The 20,388-nt window shown below is 43.7% G+C and overlaps 1 protein-coding gene across 14 annotated transcripts in view; it reads right to left on the bottom strand.

Moving 5' to 3' along the window:
* ARHGAP26 (Rho GTPase activating protein 26) overlaps positions 1-20,388 on the bottom strand; it is a 1,021,369-nt gene that overhangs the window by 648,513 nt on the left and 352,468 nt on the right. For 13 of the 14 annotated variants that reach the window (XR_011030516.1, XR_011030517.1, XR_011030518.1 and 10 more), the window contains 2 exons: positions 7,036-7,107; positions 3,428-3,529 (listed from right to left, as the gene is read on the bottom strand). Coding sequence is in view for 9 of the 14 variants with exons in the window: in XM_068277500.1 (XP_068133601.1) it covers positions 3,428-3,529; positions 7,036-7,107 (174 nt within the window). In the remaining 5 variants the exon portion in view is untranslated. Of the gene's footprint in view, positions 1-3,427; positions 3,530-6,138; positions 6,345-7,035; positions 7,108-20,388 lie in introns of those variants that run through there. The other variant, XM_068277504.1, reaches the window with a different exon arrangement.

Here is a 20,388-nt window from a genome sequence, read left to right as displayed (position 1 = left end):
CTGCTAAGCGGCTTCTGCTGGATGGATATATCCGCCCAGTTAGGCTTAAGTGGTCAAGATTACTAGTCCACACATCCAATTATGCTACCAATATACAGTGCTACTTTTACTATGGTAAAATTGAATTTTTAAAGTAATTTATTTAGTTTCTGCTTTTGAAAAAGCAAAAATGAGCACACACTGCTTCAACTTTGTAGCTCATTTTTAAAACCGCCACCAGATGGTGCAATTGCATCTCACAGCACACCACATAGAATTCATGGCTAGAAGTATTACTCCTAATCAAATCAGACATCTCATAACTTAATTTTTAATATTAGGGTTAACTGTATAATCCTTGTCCAGACATTCTCTGTTGTCAGGTTGGAAAGTATGTAAAATGTAACAAAGTCAGTTAATTCTGACCATGCTGCCAGCATGTACCAGGGATTACCAGTCTGGACTATGTACCTGTGGCAAATGAGGAAGTGTAGGCGATTCACTGCACAATTTTTAATTAAAGGAATACAATAAATACCCAAGTGTTCTAAAATGACAATGTACAAATAATATCTAAGTAGCTGTGTTAACATTTTCCTACTTTTTTTATGTTAAATATCAGAGGCAAAAGCTTTAATTCATTGTGTGTAGATGGTGGGGAATGAAATAATTCTGGCTTCCAGCAATTGCTGGAGGCCAAATTATAGTGTTTTATAAGTAACTGTATCCCCGTCTTCTGACGGCACTGAAGTCACTGTGCGCCTCTATAGCCGTAATTCCTATTACGGCCTATGGTGGCGCTGGCTGTGGCCAAATCTCCTGCACTGGAAAGAAAGTGTTCAGAGTTATATAGTTACCTGCTCCGGACAGCTTCTTCTCTTCCTCCAACCGCGGATCTGAACTTCGGCAAGTCTTCTGGGTCCCAATCATATGATATGATACGTGATCGAGAAAGTGTCAGCATTACAGCGCCAGCGACTTTTCCATAACCGGGTAGCGCTGTGATGCTGACACTATCTCCTGGACCCCGATCAAGTTATATCATGTGATCAGAACCAAGAAGATATGCCGGGGTTACATCGCCGTTGGGGTGGAAGAGAAAAGAAGCCGATACAGCCATCTGGACAGGTTACTATAAAAGCTCTCTACTGCCCACCCACTCTGCATACCATGCCAGGCTAGGGAAGGAGCACTTCCCCAATAGCAGGTAAAATTCAGCTCTGCAACCAAATAAAGTTTCACTGCTGAAGGTTTAAGACTCATTTCCTGTGTTCTTCTTTACTACACATAACTTATACATATGAACTTATTTGTTTCGATTCCTTTGTATACTTGGTTAACAAAAACATATATATTTTGTGTCAATAGCCCTATTAGAAATATATTTATGTGAAAAAAAACAACCGTTATTTTCCACACTGTGAAGCTGTGTAATCATTACATAAAGCTGATATCCGACACATTTCAGAATGAAAACCCACCCAATATTTTCTTTTGGGGAACATCACTGGATTAAACGGTCACCCTCATATTTAAATAAAATCTACTGTAAAACGATATTATAGAGCTAATGCTTTTACTGCTGCAAGTTTCAGTTATCATGATATGCTTTGCAAGGAAATACTCATGATAACAAATGACAAATAGAACAAGATTTCTACCACCACCCTGTTTGTGTACATGGGTGTGTTCTATGCCACTCTTGCTTACTAAGACCAGGGATGAAGCTTGCTCATAGTGAACATTTATTCATTGAACATTTCATTCAGTGTATGTCCATGTCTTCCTTAAAATAAATCAGGAGATACACTGAGCACTACAATTGTTGCCAGATGTATCATGCTGGCAGTGTATGCAGAATTCTAATTACATAAACTTTATCCAGTCTTAGCAACATCTGTTTAGTATGAGGATCTCAGCTATTCAATTATATCCAGTCTGGTTGATCCTCAGCACTACAGACACTGCTGGTAACACTGCACAAAGTAATTAGATTTCAATATCGCTACAGAGAAGTATACAAGATTTGTCTGTTATTCTTGAGGTGACCTCACAAAAACAAAATCTCTGATTTTCCAATTTTTTTTTAACAAAATGATCTCTTGCATACAAAAAGCAAAAAATGATGGAGAAATGTAATCCAGTTTTTTTCCACCCAATATTTTTCAATCCGCCATGGTGGAAAAGTTAAATTTTTCTAAGAATTGAATGGTGAAGGATATATAGTAACATTTATAGATTTATAAACCTAACTAATTTTTTCAAAGTATGATTTATTTATTCTTACAGTTGGGAGAAAAAAAATAAATAAGGTGAGTGATATGTGAGTGATATGTTGGTCACATTTTTCAAAAAGTTACTAATGGAAAAATTAACCAATTCTCAAACTGAAAAAATGTATTTAAAATTGTATCATATGTGGCCACCTTCGCACTAAAGACTTCCAGGTTTATTTCTTCCTAATGAATGGGACACCAATTACAGAAATTCCAATTCTGCAAAATACAGCTGGGTAATGCATTTGTGAACCCTATAACTATGTCCAGCACAATGACTGTTGCTCAAGCCAATTGCTAAAAGCAATAACTGTGGGGGCAATAATTGGATAGGGGGAACTACAGCGACGTAATGAATAAGGGTTCCCTGATCCTTCTCCTACCGCAGGGACACATCACGGGCGCAAACAATAGTTCAAACGATTGCGGTACTTTGCGTGGAAGTCTCCGGGGATCTGACAATCTAATCTGCGGTGACGGTCATAATCGCTGTGCATCGGGTAAGACAATTGATAGCGCAAATATTCCCACAGTCACGAGATTGTTGCAAAAAAAGTCACACAAGTCATTTTGAGCAGATGCAGGATTATGCTAATTTCTGCAGGCACATTTATGCAGTTTAAAAATGGAACCATCACATTTCACATTAGCTGGATTTTATCAGTTCATTTTCAAGGTTCATAATTTTACGTATATAATTGCAAAATCCTGCATCAACTTGGAATTATTTGTATCTCACTGTCCAGTCATAATATTTTTTATAGTTTTTAAAACCTGGGAAGCAAGCATTTATATGTGATGTACAAGACCTTTGCACGGAATGAAGAATACTCACAGTGGTGAAGGCCAACTTCTTACGCTTTTTGAACGCTCTGCTGTGCTTAAAAACTGAATACCCCCAAGGTTAATATACTTTAAATTGCTGCATTTTAACATTTTATACAGAGCTCATGGTATATAGAGTAGGATGGAGTACTGTATAAGCTACGCCTATTTTTAACATGGAGTCTCAAGCAACCAGAAAGCAGACTTATCCGGTATCAGCCAATCCCAGTCAGTGCTGGATAATCTAGACTCTACTGTATGTATATACGATGTTGGTGGTTAACATGGGCCCATTTCACGTCTCTAAATGAAACCAAACCAGAAGTATAAACCCATTAACCGCTCACCTCTTGTAGTTGCACCTCTTTCTTCTTAGATGAAAGGTTCATGTGCTTTTCCAGTACGCTGCAGTATTTCTCAGTTTCTTTGTCATATTTCTTCTTCACCTCCTGTGTTAAAGATAATCATTTACTTATTTAAAATCGGCATAAATGGTAATATAAGCTCATTTACCTCTTGTTGGTTCAGGTATTTGCTTATTTCACTTAAAGGGATACTGTAGGGGGGATGGGGGAAAATGAGTTGAAGTTACCCGGGGCTTCTAATGGTCCCCCGCAGGCATCCAGTGCCTGTGCAAAGTCTGAAAACCACTGCGCCTGCGTTGCCGTGTCCTCGCTTCCCCTGATGTCACCAGGAGCATACTGCGCAGGCACAGACCATACTGGGCCTGCGCAGTATGCTCCTGGTGCCATCAGCGGGAGTGAGGACACGGCAATGCTTGCATTGCCGTGTCCTCACCCCCCCCCCCCCCCCCCCCAAACCAGTGGCGCGGTGGTTTTTAGACTTTACAGTCTGAAATTCCAGAAGTGAACCAGAGGCGGGGCCGGAGCATTGGGGAGTGGCTGCACGGGCACAGGATGTCTGTGGGGGACCATTAGAAGCCCCGGGTAACTTCAACTCATTTTCCCCTGACCCCCCTACAGTGACCCTTTAAATTCTAATATAACCTGGCACAAGGAAATTGGCTTTGTAAAACATTAAACGTCTTGCTCCAGACATCTTGAGGTATTTGTTACATGAAATAAGAAAGGTTATTGTTCTTGGTCAGTCAGTAATAACACAGAACCTCTCAGAACTTGCAAGTGCACCCCTCTGTCCTTTGACACAGATGGAATATGCAAACTATGCAATTTAGGCATTTGAGGTGTAGAAAGAACTATATGTTCACTGTTGCAGATCTTACAAAAGTAGGCTGGCAACACAAAGGGGAAATTCGCACTGCATATTATGAGTGAGGTGCAACACATACAGTATATACGTAGTATGTTCCATTGCACCTCAACGCGCGCCTTATGCAGCAGTATCACACTGCCTGCATTGTGGGAATGGATTTTGTTACACTGCACTGCTGGCGAGGTGATGTGACAGTACCATTACAATGTAACTGCAATACGCTTAAACAGTCTGACGTAACGCACCACAATTCTCCACTAAGAGAGAGACATGTTAAAAAGAACAAACCCTCAAGAGGCAGAGAGAGATGGAGAGATATAGACTGAAACGGCAGAGGCAAAAATGTGTCAGGGTGTGGACAAAGCATTACAAGGAGGTGGTGACAAAAGCATGACAGTTGTTCTCATAAGACAGGTGTTATCAGAAAATATCAAGGGGCAGTAACAAGCAGTGAGCAATCAAACAGGAAGTGTTGGTGGTCAGATTGACAGATGGCAACCAAAAAGCATTAGGCCACATTAAAAGTGGCTGTGTTATGCTCCCTGTGACAGCAGTGGCGAAAGGGATCGGGACAGCGAAGCTTGTGCTTCAGGTAAGAGGGGACTGGAGGGGCAGGGCTTCGTTAAAAAAAAAAAAAAAATGAGAGAAAGAAAGGTTAAACCTTTCATTACTCATTCAAATTCAGCACAGAATGATATATTTTTTTTCACCCCTACATATGCTGATGTGTTAAATCTAAAGTTTAGGTCCGCTTTATGTATGTTCCACAATCTAGACCAGGGTTTCTCAACTCAACAAAGCACTTTTTGCACACACACAAAAAAAAAATATCCCACAAACATTCACAGGTAAGGTAATTCTTATCTCGGCAAAGTTCATCAACTACCTCCTCTGTGTATATCCACAAAACATGCACAGTTGAGAGTACTTGAGGACCAAGTAGAAAGCCCTGCTTTAGACCTGCAACCATTCTCATCTTCTGCAACTTGTAATCCCCTTATTCTGTCCCAGTATACCACGCAAAACAAAGCTATGCAACTGTCAGTCATATCACCCATGATATTGTGCTCCTGTTGCCGTTCAACATGAGAACAGGTACATCTAATCGATGAGTCAGTATTCACTCTATAAAAATGAGGATGGCCCTAAAGCCCCATGCACACGCTCAACAGTGGTCTTTTATCAATTATCAAACAACTTTTGTTGTGAAACAAGTTGAAACAACCAAAAAAAGTTGTCTGAGAATTGTGCTGCATAAAAGAACGCTGTTGAGCGTGTGTATGGGGCTTAAGTGTCCTAAAGCACAATTAGACCTGCAATATAGGTCACCACATCAGGATAGTCTGTACACATCAGGTGTGGTGGAGGTGATCATCCATAGTTATCTGGAGGCTTTATGGAGTTTGTAGTGGCCTATAAGTGACTTAGGAGTATCTGGACAAAAACAGACTGTACTGGTCAGGTGCAGAGGAGTGCAATATTGTTGAGCAGCACCATCCTTTTATTGTTGGACTACTCAAGCAATGATCTCAGTTCTCTTTCTGCTTAGTATTAGCCATGGTGATTTAGCTGTAAATTTAGACTTGTGCAGCACATAGATGATCTTCGCTCAGTAATACATAAAACAGGTAACCCACCAGCAGGTAAGGCATTTTTCACATTAAAGGTCTATTTTTTAAGTTCAGATTTAAAGCAATTATTTAGAAGAGTACAGAGACTCAGCATACACTCTGTCATTTGTACCTTCTTAAAGCAGTAGGATCAGCCATACTATGCCAGGGAAAAGAAACACATACATAAGTAGATAAATACGCGATCTACTTACATAACACATGTATTATACTGTCCACGTTTTGATTTCAGTGAATTTTATATAGTCAATGAAGATAATTCTGTTCCTGGTGGGGGCCATGTCTTTTGCCCACAGTTAAGGCTAACTCGTGATGTAATTTCTGCCCTTTACTTTTTTTCTTGTCTCCTCCAATCGCTGAGTCGCCTCAGCCTTGCTTGTAAACACAAGTGAGTAGGGGATTCGGTTTCAGATAAGCAGCTGGCAGGGAAATAAAGGGAAGAGGAGGAATTGATTATAGATAAAAAGAACCCCCAGTATTCAATTCTTTGGCACGGACTGCTAAATGGCCATTGTTCCTTAAAGGAGAACTGTAGTGAGAGGTTTATGGAAGCTGCCATAATGATTTCCTTTTAAGCAATACCAGTTACCTAGCAGCCCTGCTGGTGTATTTGCCTGCAGCAGTGTGAATCACACCAGAAACAAGCATGCAGCTAATCTTGTCAGATCTGACGAAAATGTCAGAAACACCTGATCTGCTGCATGCTTGTTCAGGGGCTATGGCTAAAAGTATTAGAGGCAGAGGATCAGCAGGGCTGCCAGGCAACTGGTATTGCTTAAAAGGAAATAAATATGGCAGCCTCCATATACCTCTCACTACAGTTCTCCTTTAAGTATGTGATAACTCCAAACCCTAACAGCAGAAAACGTTTTGCAAGTTTTGAATGCAGGATTAGCATCTTTATCACTTAATACACTCAGACCAGTTGCTGTTGAAACTTGATTTTTATGGTGACGATACCGCTTTAATGGGATCAGAGACACAGCAGGCAGCAGAAGTAACACAAAGACGGCTGAAGAATAATGGAAAATGTTCTCATATGCATATTTGTACCAAAGCATTAAGGAAACCTGTCCATTACTTTTTGTTACCTTAGCTGCACCGATCTGCTCCTTTCGGAATTTCTCAAGAGGTGTAATGAGAACTTCCCCCGCATTTTCAATCTATAAAAATTAACACGTACATTCATTAGTAATGAATAAATGAAACTGTTACAACATGCAGGGCAGTATGGAGAGACCATGCTGAACTAAGTACACATTAATGATTATCTCCTATACAAGCTTCACTCAATGCTAGCTATGATATGTGGTTATTAAGAAATAAAACCAGAGTGCATTGTCAAAAGCACTGTGCTGCTTTATTATATTAATCACTGCCACTAGTCTGCAATTTACAAAATATACATCAAGTAAATCAGAATAAACTTTAATAAAAAATTAGAGCCACAATAATCCATACCATGCACTGATAAGGATCAATTAGTCCGAAACAGTCTGTATGTATGTTGGATTATTTTGGCTCTGTACTATTAACAAGCTGACACATCATTGCATTCCAGCGTATCTGGAGGTGCGTTTAGCTTCTAAGGGTAACAAAGGTTGATTTGTATATTTCAGCAGTGATGCACTGGGAGACATCACGGGCTCACTCCAACCTGAATAATCGCAAATACTTTCTATTTTAACCTCCATGGCGGTCTATTAAAAACCGCCAGGGGGCAGCGCAACCGTTTTTTGTAATTTTATTTTTTTAAATCATATAGCGAGCCCAGGGCTCGCTACATGATAGTCGCTGTGCAGCGGCATCCCCCTACCCTCTTCGATCGCCTCCGGCGATCAGGAAATCCCGTTCAAAGAATGGGATTTCCTGGAGGGCTTCCCCTGTCGCCATGGCGGGATGACGTCAACGGGAGTCCCGATCCACCCCTCAGCGCTGCCTGGCGCTGATAGGCCAGGCTGCGCAAGGGGTCTGGGGGGGCTTGCAGCGCGGCGGATAGCGGCGAATCGGCGCGGGGGCGATCGGTGTGCTCACGCAGCTAGCAAAGTGCTAGCTGTGTGCAGCAAAAAAAAAAAATTTTGCAAATCGGCCCAGCAGGGCCTGAGAAAACCTCCTGCGCGGCTTACCTCGAACGTAGTTCGGCGTTACCGCCAGGGAGGTTAAGAAAGCGAAGTTTTGTTTTCCTAAAAAATTAAAGTGACCCTGTATTGGGTCCATACCTCCCTATATGGCATTATGGATGAACAGTTTACAGTCTTACCAACTCTACAGCAGCACTGGCTGACCTCACTAAAGCTACACACACACACGTTCCCTTAAAGCAGGGGTCTCAAACTCGCGGCCCGCGGGCCATTTGCGGCCCTCGATACAATACTTTGGCCCTCGCCGGCAAATGCTTTCTTATAGTTCGGTTCAGTGCTCCCAAGTAATCCTCCGCATCCCCGCCACTAAACGAGGGCTGCAGAGCCCCCAAATCGCCCGGGGGGCAATCCGCCGGCATTTCCTGGAAGGGGCAGAGCTTTCAGCTGCAGCTCTGCCCCTCCTGACGTCAATCGCCACATGGATCGCCGCCTCTCCCCGCCCCTCTCTGTAAAGGAAGAGTGAGAGGGGCGGGCAGAGGTGGCGATGCGCCGCGATTGTGAAATTCCTTATGCGGCCCAGCCTCATCCTGACTTTGCCTCCTGCAGCCCCAAAGGTAAATTGAGTTTGAGACCCCTGCCTTAAAGAGACTAACAAAAATTACAACATTTTTTCTACCATCCTACAAGTTCCTAAACCTGTTTTAATGTGCTCTGGCTTACTGCAGCACTTTCTACTATCACTGTCTCTGTAATAAATCAATGTATCTTTCCCCTGTCAGACTTGTCGCCCTGTGTCTGGAAGGCTGCCAACTCTTCCGTGCTGGTCTGTTTATGCACACTCCTTTTCAGGCCCCTCTATGCACACTCCACTGTGTGTGTGTGTTATCTACATAAGCCACCAGCGTATCTGCTATCTTATCAGGGATAGAAGAAAGCTGGATAAAAATCCTCCTCCGTTAGGCTGTGAAAGGAGCTGGCTGACACATACTGAGGAATTACAGACAGGAAGAAACGATCAGCCTCACAGCCTGTCACTAGTATTCAGTGGGTGAGAGCTGCAGGGGACAGAAGGTAAACACACAAATGATCTCTTGAGATTCAAAAGGAAAGCTGTATACAGCCTGCTTGTGTATGGATGTATTTTCTATGTGGGCACATACTGTACATCAACCTACTTCCTGTTTTGGTGCCATTTTGTTTGTTTATAAACAAACTTTTTAAAACTGTTTTTGACTACTTTTGATGTGGCGGGGAGTGGCAAAATTGTGACAGAGGAGAATAGGAGATGTCCCCTAACACACTGGTATGTTTACTTTTGTGCGATTTTAACAATGCAGATTCTCTTTAAGTGTCACCCGTAGGGATAATGGGCCAGATTTATCAAAGCATTGCTTACAGTTTTCTCTTCTTAACCACTTCGGGACCGGCCGCCTAATCCTCCTTAAGGACCAGGCATTTTGCGGTGGAGGGGGGTGCGCGCGTTTGTGGTCGGGCGTCCGGATCCAGTCTGTGGCTGGCTGGGCAGTGTCTCCCCCCCCCCCCCCCCCATGGTGGCAAATGTCCCCCCTTACGCCAGCAGCCATCACTCACTTCCAGGCTCCAGCGATGAGCCGCAGTAGCCCCCTTGTTCTCCAGCCGGCATCTCCGCTCCAAATGACGCTCAGGTCGGGTCGCGTCATCAAGCCAGGACCCGGCGCTGACCTCAAACGGAGCAGAGATGCCGGCCAGAGCAGAGGGGGGCGCCGATTGTCGCTGGAACAGCAGGGAGGTGAGTGGATCCTGTTCATTTCCCCCATGCCGCCACTGCTGTCAAAGTGATCGCTACGATCCGACGGCGATCGTAGTGATCACGTGATCAGCAGCCATATGCGATGGCTGCTGATCACTAGGGGGAGATGCCAGCTGTCATATGACAGCTTAATCTCCCCCTCCGGGTGTGCACGATCGCGTTGGGACGGCTTGTTAGCGCGGACGTTGAATCAACGTCCGGACAGAACGGTAGCACCACCTGCTGGACGTTGAGTCAACGTCCGTGGTCCCCAAAAAGTTAAACAGTTTTAACCAGCTGGAAGAACTGTTCTGCATGATAAGAATATTCTTAAATATTACTTAATAGCAGCAATTTGTTGTGAATTTCTAGAACTGCACTAAATTTAAAGAGAACCCAAGGTGGATCTTCGGGGGGCAAATGGGACACAGAGCCATGTCATTAGGCAGAGAACATGGCTCTGTGTCCCTCAACCGCCGCGCTATAGCCCCCCCCCCCCCCAAGTTTAGCGATGTGTCGCTAACTCGGAGGTAAACACAGGGGAGAGGAATTCCCAGTTTAAAGCGCCCGCCAGGGGCGTTCCTACAGGGTTTCCTGAGCTGCCATTGGGCAGCTGTATCCCCTGGCTGTGCCTCCTGCCACTTCCCCACCACCCTGCATGCTATGAGAGACAACACAGTCTCTCAGTTCAGCGTCATGACCCAGGGGTCACGGAAGTGAAAGTGGGCCATTGCGGCCCACATGAGCGGCAGTTTTTGCTCAGCCATGTGGATCAGGTAGCCTACATTTTCTGAGCCCACCTCGGGCTCTCTTTAAGAAAAGTGAAAATCCATTCCTTAACTGCCACAGGTTAAGAAGTCTACAGATTGTGCAGTGTGCAGGCTAGACATGATTTGTGAAGTGCTCCCCCCCCTTGCTGAAACCTGTGAAGCTTTTCTGTGCTTAATCCTTCCAGTGCTGGGCATTAGTTCCTAAGCTTGATTTTTTTTTTAGCGCTTTTATATTCTATATTTATTTATATTACATCTTGTCAATTAACCGAAAATAATCTATCATAAATAATATATTTATGCTATTATATCTTTTTTCTGCATCAGTACAGCAGATGGATTGGTTAGCTCAGCAGCAGCAATTTCCCTCACATACTGTCCTGTCTGAGAAACCTCCCTAACTCCTCCTATTTTAGAACAGTTTAAAGCAGGGGTCTCAAACTCGCAGCCCGCGGGCCATTTGCGGCCCTCGACAATATTTTGTGGCCCTCGCCGGCAAAAGCTTCCTTATAGTTCGCTTCAGTGCTCCAAAGTAATCCGCCGCATCCCCACCGCTAAACGAGGGCTACAGAGCCCCCAAATCGCCCAGGGGGGCAATCCGCCGGCATTTCCTCGAAGGGGCAGAGCTTTCAGCTTCAGCTCTGCCCCTCCTGACGTCAATCGCCGCACGGATCGCCGCCTCTCCCCGCCCCTCTCTGTGAAGGAAGAGTGAGAGGGGCGGGCAGAGGCGGCGATGCGCCACGATTGTGAAATTCCTTATGCGGCCCAGCCTCATCCTGACTTTGCCTCCTGCGGCCCCCCAGGTAAATTGAGTTTGAGACCCCTGGTTTAAAGAGAACCTTAACAGAGGGATATGGATGATTCCTTTTAAACAATATCAGTTGCCAGTCAGTCCTGCAGATCTCTTTAGCTGCAGTAGTATCTGCATCAAACATCTGAAACAAGCATGCAGCTACTCCAGTCTGACTTCAGTCAGAGCACCTGATCTGCATGCCTGTTGAGAGGCTGTGGCTAAAAGCATTAGAGACACAGGATCAGCCTGAGAGTCAGGCAATCTGTATTATTTTAAAAGGAAAAATCCATATCCTTCTTAGTTTTGGTTCGCTTTAAGACGGAAACTGCACTATCTAGTGATTTCTGAAGATGTCTGAGACAATTCTGCACACATTTCTAAAAACCTACCAATATTTTGTCTCAGACACACTTGATAAATGTTCCACAGGGACCTTAAGGCAACAGTGCATACAGATGTGTCCTTCAGTTGTTGAGATGGAGGAGCAACGACAGCATGGCGCACAATGGATTAACAGGGTTAGAATAAGAACAATCCACTTGACTGCTGCAGCCACTTGCCAAGTGCCAGTGAAATGAACTGAGGAAAGATACCACCACTGAGGAAACAGACAACAGTAAAAAGAGGTTCAAACTCTGTACACTATGAAAAAGACCAAAACCAAGATTATATGAGCCTGGCGCTAAAGCCCAATTCCAGGGAAAAAATTACATATAAACACAGATTAACCCTGTTGCACTATGCTCATTTGTAATAGAAGAATAATGCTATACCTGCCTTAAGATCTTCACTAAAGTCAGAGCCACTTTCTCATTCAGGAGAAGCGTAGAGTCTTATCCAATGTAGCAGACACCAATAAGGATAGGGCTAGTTACAGCGTGTTCAACAGACCTTCAATAGGGGCAACTGCCCCAGGGCATCAAGCCAGCTGCAATAAGCGCTCTCCACCCACCCAGGTCGCCTCCCAACTTTACTCTGGTCCTCTGAAATTTTTTTATGCATTCCTGTCTTCATCCCTGCTTGTTGCAGCTTCTCAGTGACTTGGCGCATGTGCTCTGTCACTGACGAGATGCAGCTAGCAAGGATGAAGACGGGAACACACTGACCATGGACAAATGGAAGAGTGCTCCGGCTGGGAGGGGTAAGTTGCAACACTGCACTTCAAAGTTAAGAAAGCATCCAAACCATTTTTTTTAAATCCAGGTATACAATTCATAACCACTTCCTGTTTTAAAGACATTCCACATCTTAACTAGCCTTAATGTGAAGAAACCTTTTCTAAATGGGTGGCAAAATCTCCTTTCCTCTATGCACATTCCATGTCTACTTATCCTCTGCTTGTTAGTTTTATATTCCTAAAGGTGGCCACACACCATACAATTTTTTAAATATCTGTTCAATTTAAGAATTGCAATCAATTTTCCTGACTGATTGTAACATTTCAAAAATATGACCAATGTACCACACACCTATGTCCAAATTTTTTCGTCAATTATGATAAAAATGATTGAAAACTCAGAGAAAATGGCTAGGGTGTGTATATTAATAAATTAACAATCCAACACACACCATACAATCTTTAGTAGAAATTGAAGAGAAATATCTGGCATTCCGGATCGATTTAAATCGAAAAAAACGGGAAATCCGATCGGATTTTTCAGTCGAATGAAAAAAAAGCTTTCGATTTTTTTGAGAGATACGATCGTTTTTATCGAATTACTGTAAAATCGGATCATTTTATTGTATTGTGTGTGGCCACCTTAAGTCTGTACTAAGTTTCCATAGCGCCCTTGGATAGAATATTAAAAGGTTAATCAGGTTGTCTCCTTTTCAAGCTAAATGTCAGTTTGTCAAATCTTTCTTGGAAAGAGAGACCTCCTTTCAACCATTTGATTCATTTTGTTGCACCTTTGTACCCATTCTAAATCATCAATGACCTTCCTATAATGACGTGCCCAAAACTGCATCCCATACTCTAGATGTGGCCTCACACATGAGCTATACAGAAGCAGTAGTATACTTCCATCTTGTGATTTTATTCTCAGTTTTGTGCACTCAATCATTTTATTTGCTTTAGCTGTTGCCATTTGGAATTCAGTTCAGCTTATCAGTGTTTCCAAATATTTTTAGGTCCTACGCTCTCAGCAATATGCTATTTAGTTTATATGGTTATTTGCCACTGTCATGTCCAGAATGCATGTCCTTACATTTATCAACAATACATTTCATCTGCCAAATGCCTGCCCATGTGGTCGTAATCCTATTGTAAAAAAAAAAAAAAAAAAGGTCACTATCCTGCAGACTGTTGATAAATCTACACACTTTAGTCTAGTCTGAAAAGAGGTCTGCATTACTTTTTTCCCCATCGACAAGGTCTTTAACCACTTGAGGAGCCACCCTTTACCCCCCCTTAAGGACCAGCGCTGTTTGTTTGGATCTGTGCTGGGTGGGCTCTGCAGCCCCCAGCACAGATCCGCGGCCACACAGAGCGATCAGATCGCCCCCCTTTTTTCCCCCCTATGGGGATGATGTGCAGGGGGGGTCTGATCGCTCCTACTTGCAGGCATTTTGCGGGGGGGGCACCTCAAAGCCCCCCCCCGCGGCGACATTCTCCCCCCTCCCTCTCCTACCTGCTCCCCCGGGAGATCTGGGCTGCACAGGACGCTATCCGTCCTGTGCAGCCAGTGACAGGCTGTCTTCTGTCACATGGCGGCGATCCCCGGCCGCTGATTGGCCGGGGATCGCCGATCTGCTTTACGGCGCTGCTGCGCAGCAGCGCCGTACAAATGTAAACAAAGCGGATTATTTCCGCTTGTGTTTACATTTAGCTTGCGAGCCGCCATCGGCGGCCCGCAGGCTATTCACGGAGCCCCCCGCCGTGATTTGACAGGAAGCAGCCGCTCGCACGAGCGGCTGCTTCCTGATTAATCAGCCTGCAGCTGGCGACGCAGTACTGCGTCGCTGGTCCTGCAGCTGCCACTTTGCCGACGCACGGTATAAGCGTGCGGTCGGCAAGTGGTTAAGGCTGCATTTCCACTTGTGCGGTGGGAATCGCTGCGGTAAAAATTCGCATGCGGATGCGAATTTCGAATGCGGTTCTATGTGAATTTTTATGCAAATTCGTATGCGAATTCGCATGGATGACGATGTATGCAAATTTAACCATGGCAGTGCCGGTGAAATTTTCCATTGTTTCTATGCGAATTCGCATGAAAATTCGCATACCCAAACCGCATGCGAATTTCCTGTTAAACACATTGTATGCGATTCGCATAGCAGCATGCGGTATGCGAATTCTGATGGCTCTGCCATGCGAATTTTTTCTGCACAGAAAAACGCAAAGTAATCCTGACAAGTGGAAACAGTCCTATTCACTTGTATTGCTATGCGAATTTGCATGCGAAAAACGCATGCGAATTCGCGATAGTGGAAATGGGCCCTAAAGGAGAACTGTGCACAGTACCCACTGCTAACAATTTCCCATTTAGAATAGGATTTGTTTACTACGAACATTTGCCTTCCATCCCTTAGCTAGTTCTCTATACACATACACACATCTTTTTTCCCCCCAATACTCTGCATCCTAATACAGGCCATTGTGGAGGAAAGGTGTCAAAAGTCTGTGTATAGTTTAAGTAAATTACATCAATTTGCTTTCACAACAATCATAACTTGATCACTACTCATCACAATGAATTGGTCTATATCTTGTTTTTTCCGCCACCAATTAAGCTTTCTTTGGGTGATACATTTTGCTAAGTATTATTTTATTCTAAATCCATTTTACCAGGAATATTAAGAAAGAAATGGAAAAAAAAAAAACGTTACTTCTCAGTTTTTGGCCATTATAGTTTGAAATTAATACATGCTACCGTAATTAAAACCCATGTATTTTATTTGCCCATTTGTCTCACTTATGACACCATTTAAATAATGTCCCTATCACAATGTAGGCGCCAATATTTTATTTGGAATTAAAGGTGCATTTTTTCAATTTGCGTCCATCACTATTTACAAGCCCATAATTTAAAAAATTATATTAATATACTCCTTTGACATGCATATTTAAAAAGTTCAGACCCTTAGGTATATTTATGGGTTTTTTTTTTGTTTTTTTTTTTTTTATTAAAAAATGTATGTGGGTAATTTTTGGTGTGGGAAATAAACAGCTAATTATAAAATGTAAAAAAATGTATTTGTTTATAAAAAAAAAATAAAAAAATGGATGTGTGTGTAGTTTTAATATGTGGCCACAAGATGGCCACAGTGAAAAAGTCCTGGAAGCGTGATCGTTCGCTGTCGGCTTTTCTGCGGGGGGCTTCGATAAATGAAAGAGATCTATAATCGCAGCCCGCGGGAGTGCGCACAGCCCAACTGGACGAGAATGTTCATCCAGTTGGCCTTAAGTGGTTAATTTTGTACACAGGTTTTCCCTGGTTTACGAACGAGATAGTGACTATAAGTTCTTTCTTAACCTGAATCTGTCCATAAAAGTCAAAACGCTGTGCCATCTCTGTCCCCTGTACCTCCTCTATGCCTCCAGTGTCCCCGCGTACCTTCATCATCCCACCTCTACCCCCGTCACCTCTGACCCCATGTCCCCTCAGTGGACCAGAGCAAAATGTCATTTTGACAGTTTAAAAACATTTTCATCGGATTTTGTAAAATCTATTTCCTCAAAAACTACAAGCTCTTATTTAAAATAAAATAATTTTGACTTGTTCCCATGAATCAAATTTCACATTTTTGGGCTGTTCATATTGGCGGTCGCTCATAAGTTAGGGACTACTTGTGTCCTTTAGGATACCTTTAAAAGGACAACCGAGGTGAAATATGACATGAGATAGACGTGTATGTACAGTGCCAAGCACACAAATAACTAGGCTGTGTTCTTTTTTACTTTTTCTGCCAGAAAAAGTTAAACATCAGGTATGCAAGTGACAGTTTCTGCCTGTGTTTGGACCAGGTCGGAATGGGTCAGGCTATAGCATAACCCTCACCGATAATTAATTACAGCCATAAAACACTTTCCTGTCAGTAAATGGCTTCTGAGAGCCAGAAAGAGATAAAAAAGGTCAATAATTCATAGATTTGAGCTCTGACATACCTCAATGATGGTGTCATTGAGCAGAGACAATGACATAGTAAAAACTTAAAAACTAGATTTAAATATAAAAAAACACTGTGGGATATCTAAAAACTTAATTTTTAGGAGACGGAAGATAGATACAATTGTTTTTCTCATCAGTTTATTTTCACCTTCTATGTAATGGAGAGAAAAAAAAGTTAAATATGTCAGGAAGCACTTATCAAAAGCTGCAGGTTTTCATTTTAGCTTAAACATTGAAGTCACTAAACAAATACAGCTGTCACCTGATATTTAACTCTTGAGGAGAGCCAGAGCCATCCTATTCTTTTGCCATTTGAGTCGGAGCTAAAAATGAGCATGTAAGCAGGAGCTTTTACACTACAGAGTGTATACATTATCCAGCTCAGTGGCTCAATAAGAAGAGCATACTACAGGATGGCGATAACTTGGTCTGATTTCATCTAACAAATCACAAATAAAAATAATGTGGGGGGAAAAAATGTTAAATAATGTACTTTGATTTTCTGCCATGTGTTCTCTTCCTTGGCTACAAGTTATGGTAAATCCTGGAATTTGGCCCTGATATTACATATACAGTCATTTCACAACGCAATGCATGTGTGTGAGCCTAATTCTTTTCCCCAAAATTACACAGCCTGCTGCCAAAACCACTAAACCCACCACTGTCACCACTCGTATCATTTAATAGTTGCCTTTAATTTTTTATTTAATTGTTACATTATGCTTTAGGAAGGATCTGAAGTAGCTGTACATACCAAATATCCTGACATTACTCAAGAATTTAAAGCAAACCTACAATCTCAAGAAAATAAATAGTAGTAATTAAAGGAAGTCGCCGTCCGCCATGCGTATTATTGGACGCATTCACCAATGCAATTAGCGCTATTGCGGACCGCAACGCGTACAAAAATACGCGTTGCCGCATTCCGCACGCGTAGATATGCGGCAACGCGTATTTTTGTACGCGTTGCGGTCCGCAATAGCGCTAATTGCATTGGTGAATGCGTCCAATAATACGCATGGCGGCCGGCGACTGGTGAGTCGTCAAAAACGAAACTAAGTGACAGCGGGGGACCGGAGGATTCCAGAGCGGCGCCGAGGGCACAGGACTGCTGCAGGGGGCTGGTAATAGCCCCAGGTAAGTGAAACTCTTTACCCCCCGTTCAGTTAAGGTTCCCTTTAAATGCCATTAAAGAGGGTCCATAACCCTGTTCTTCCAGTGATGTTTAGCGGAGGCCTGATCATTATTTAGTATTTCTGTTAACATCTTCCGCAGCACTGTACAGAGGGGCTCCCAATATAATGGGCCGAACATTGGCGTAGTGAACGGCACTCTCACCTTGCAGCACTGGGTCCATGGTTAGAATCCCAGCCAGGGCAGTATCTGCACAGAGTTTGTATGTCCTCCCTGTGTCTGTGTGGGCTCCCCCTGAGCACTCTTGTTTCTTCCAACATCCCAAAAACATACAGATAACTTTATTGCCCTACCCCTAAAATGGCCATAGGCTACAATGGACATATCACTATGGTGGGGACTAGATTATGAGCTACTCAGAGAGGCAGTTAGTGACATGAATATGTACTATGTAAAGGGCTGCAGACAAGGTCAGTACTATATAAATACTAAAAATAACGCCTGCTGAAGTCCTATGTCCATCGTAGTCTAGGACCAATTTTTTAGGAGGGAAACCAATTAAACTTATCTGTGTATTTTGCCATGCCCCACCAGCACCACGCTGTCACCCCCTGAAATTGGCAACAAGTAGCTTGTCAGCAGCTAACAGGGGGAAGGGGGGGGGGGGTCCCTAGCAGGAAAGGAACTCATGCAAGAAGCCCACTCTGGCGTTAGGAACAATCCGTTCCCAACTGATTGGGCAGCTCTCCCCTTTCTCTCACACACCTGCATCTCCCCCCCCCCCCCCCCCCCCGCTCTGTATAGCCAGAGCTGCAGCGCCATGATCCAAGGGGCCGCAGCCATGTTCCACCGAACTCCCCACCACCACCCTAGATAATCTGTGACTGTGGAACTAAGGAGCAACGGTAGTTGACGCTAGCCAAGCTGGCTAGCCCCCCTCCCCCCACCAGGATCAATTAGCATGTTTGCTTTAACCTCTCTGGCGGTATGATCACTTCCGGATTTTAGGGTCTAAAAGTGGTGACATTTTTTCACAAGCTTTTAGACACCTAAAAGCAGGAAAAATATTCCGCAGAGATCTGCAGCAGCCCTAATTAGAGCTCACCTCCCCTGGATCCCTGCTGCAATTCTCGTTCCATCCACCAAGTAGTGCTCTACTCCTATAGTGAGATAGCTTTCTTATCATGACGACAGACCGCGATCTCACCAGAGGGACTGAGAGCCTCCGGGAACCGGAAGAAGAATGCCTGCTAGCGTTTGGATCCCAGGGTTGGCGAGTTACAAAGCATGCTGCGTGCAATGCTCTTCATTGACCTCCTGGCAGCTACCCAGAGTCAGGCTTGATGTTAGCGCTCAGAGCTGCAGATTTCCGGCTCGATCCTGACTCGAGGTTACCGCTAAGGAGGTTAATGAGAACCTGAAGTAAAATGGATATGAAGGTTTACATGTGAATTTGGAAGTTTGGAGGCGCCCAATTGGATTAAATGCTAGATCTTCAAGTCAAAGAAGATCATAAATCAGAAGAAATATTCCTTAACTGAAATCAGAATTTCTTAATACAATGCAATAAGAAGCAATAAAATATAATTTCATTTATTGATTGCGAACAGCACTATGACAACGCGTTTCTCGGCGTAAGCCGATTCCTCAGGTCAAATGAGTGCCCTAACGAAAATATAAAACATGAAGTGGCGCTCAGAACATTTGTAACTATAAGCAGTGCATAGGAATACAAGTCAGGATAAAAAATAATAAAACTATAGATACAAATAAAATACATCTGTGAAAATCATTTATGGACACTGATAGTCAATCCTATGGATGTGTTTCTCCAAAATTATGCCTCAAGTTGTAACAACCCGTGACACCATGCAATAAAATAGGCTAGCAAATTAATAGTGCTGAGCTCTAAAATTGGAAGTTCTAATAACACCTGGGTGTGTGTATATATATATATATGTGTACACACACACACACACACACACACACACACACACACACACACACACACATACACACATACACACATACAGGTAGTGTACCCTGATAAGGCTAAAACTAGTTGCCTGTGGGGTGGGAAACGGGTTATATGAGTGGGAAGGGGAGGTAAAAATTAGGATGACTGGGAGAGCTAGTTTCGGGGGGGGGGGGGGGCGATGGAAATGGAAAGAGGAGGTATGCGGAAGTGGTGTGTGGTGGAAGAACACCCGCCAGGTGTGGTGTGGTAATGTGGAATAGTCTTACCGGCTGAGTAGAGGTACAAAAGTCCGGAGGCGCCTGTAGAAACTTGTGCGCGCCACCCGGTCTGCTATTTGAATGTTCGGGCTGTAGGAAGGATGCGTGTAGCGTCATGACATGCGTCATGACGCACGATGACACTAGTCGAAGGACCCAATGAGGTGGAGGCAGCGCGACGAGAGTGGTGTGGGCGGAAGTAACGTCGCGGCCATATTGGATGTGGGCCGTGGACGTGGCAAACCGGTAGGAGGCGGACAAGGGTGGATCTAAAGACAGAGGCCATGTCAGGATAGCAAAAGGCCTAACGGTGGCCATCTTGCCGGAGCCCAGTGGTGGTTAATGAGGGTGGCCATGTTGGGGAGGTCGCAGCCATGTTGTGAAGGGCAATGGGGACTAAGCTAACTAGATAGGAATATGGAATGGAAGCGTAATGCGTCAAGACTGGTGTCATCGTGCGTCATGACGCTACACGCATTCTTCCTACAGCCCCAACACTCAAATAGCAGACCGGGTGGCGCGCACAAGTTTCTACAGGCACCTTGTATCTCT

The sequence above is a fragment of the Hyperolius riggenbachi genome, chromosome 3, assembly GCF_040937935.1.
Source record: "Hyperolius riggenbachi isolate aHypRig1 chromosome 3, aHypRig1.pri, whole genome shotgun sequence".
NCBI lineage: Eukaryota > Metazoa > Chordata > Amphibia > Anura > Hyperoliidae > Hyperolius > Hyperolius riggenbachi.
This window is presented reverse-complemented; position numbering and strand designations above follow the sequence as displayed.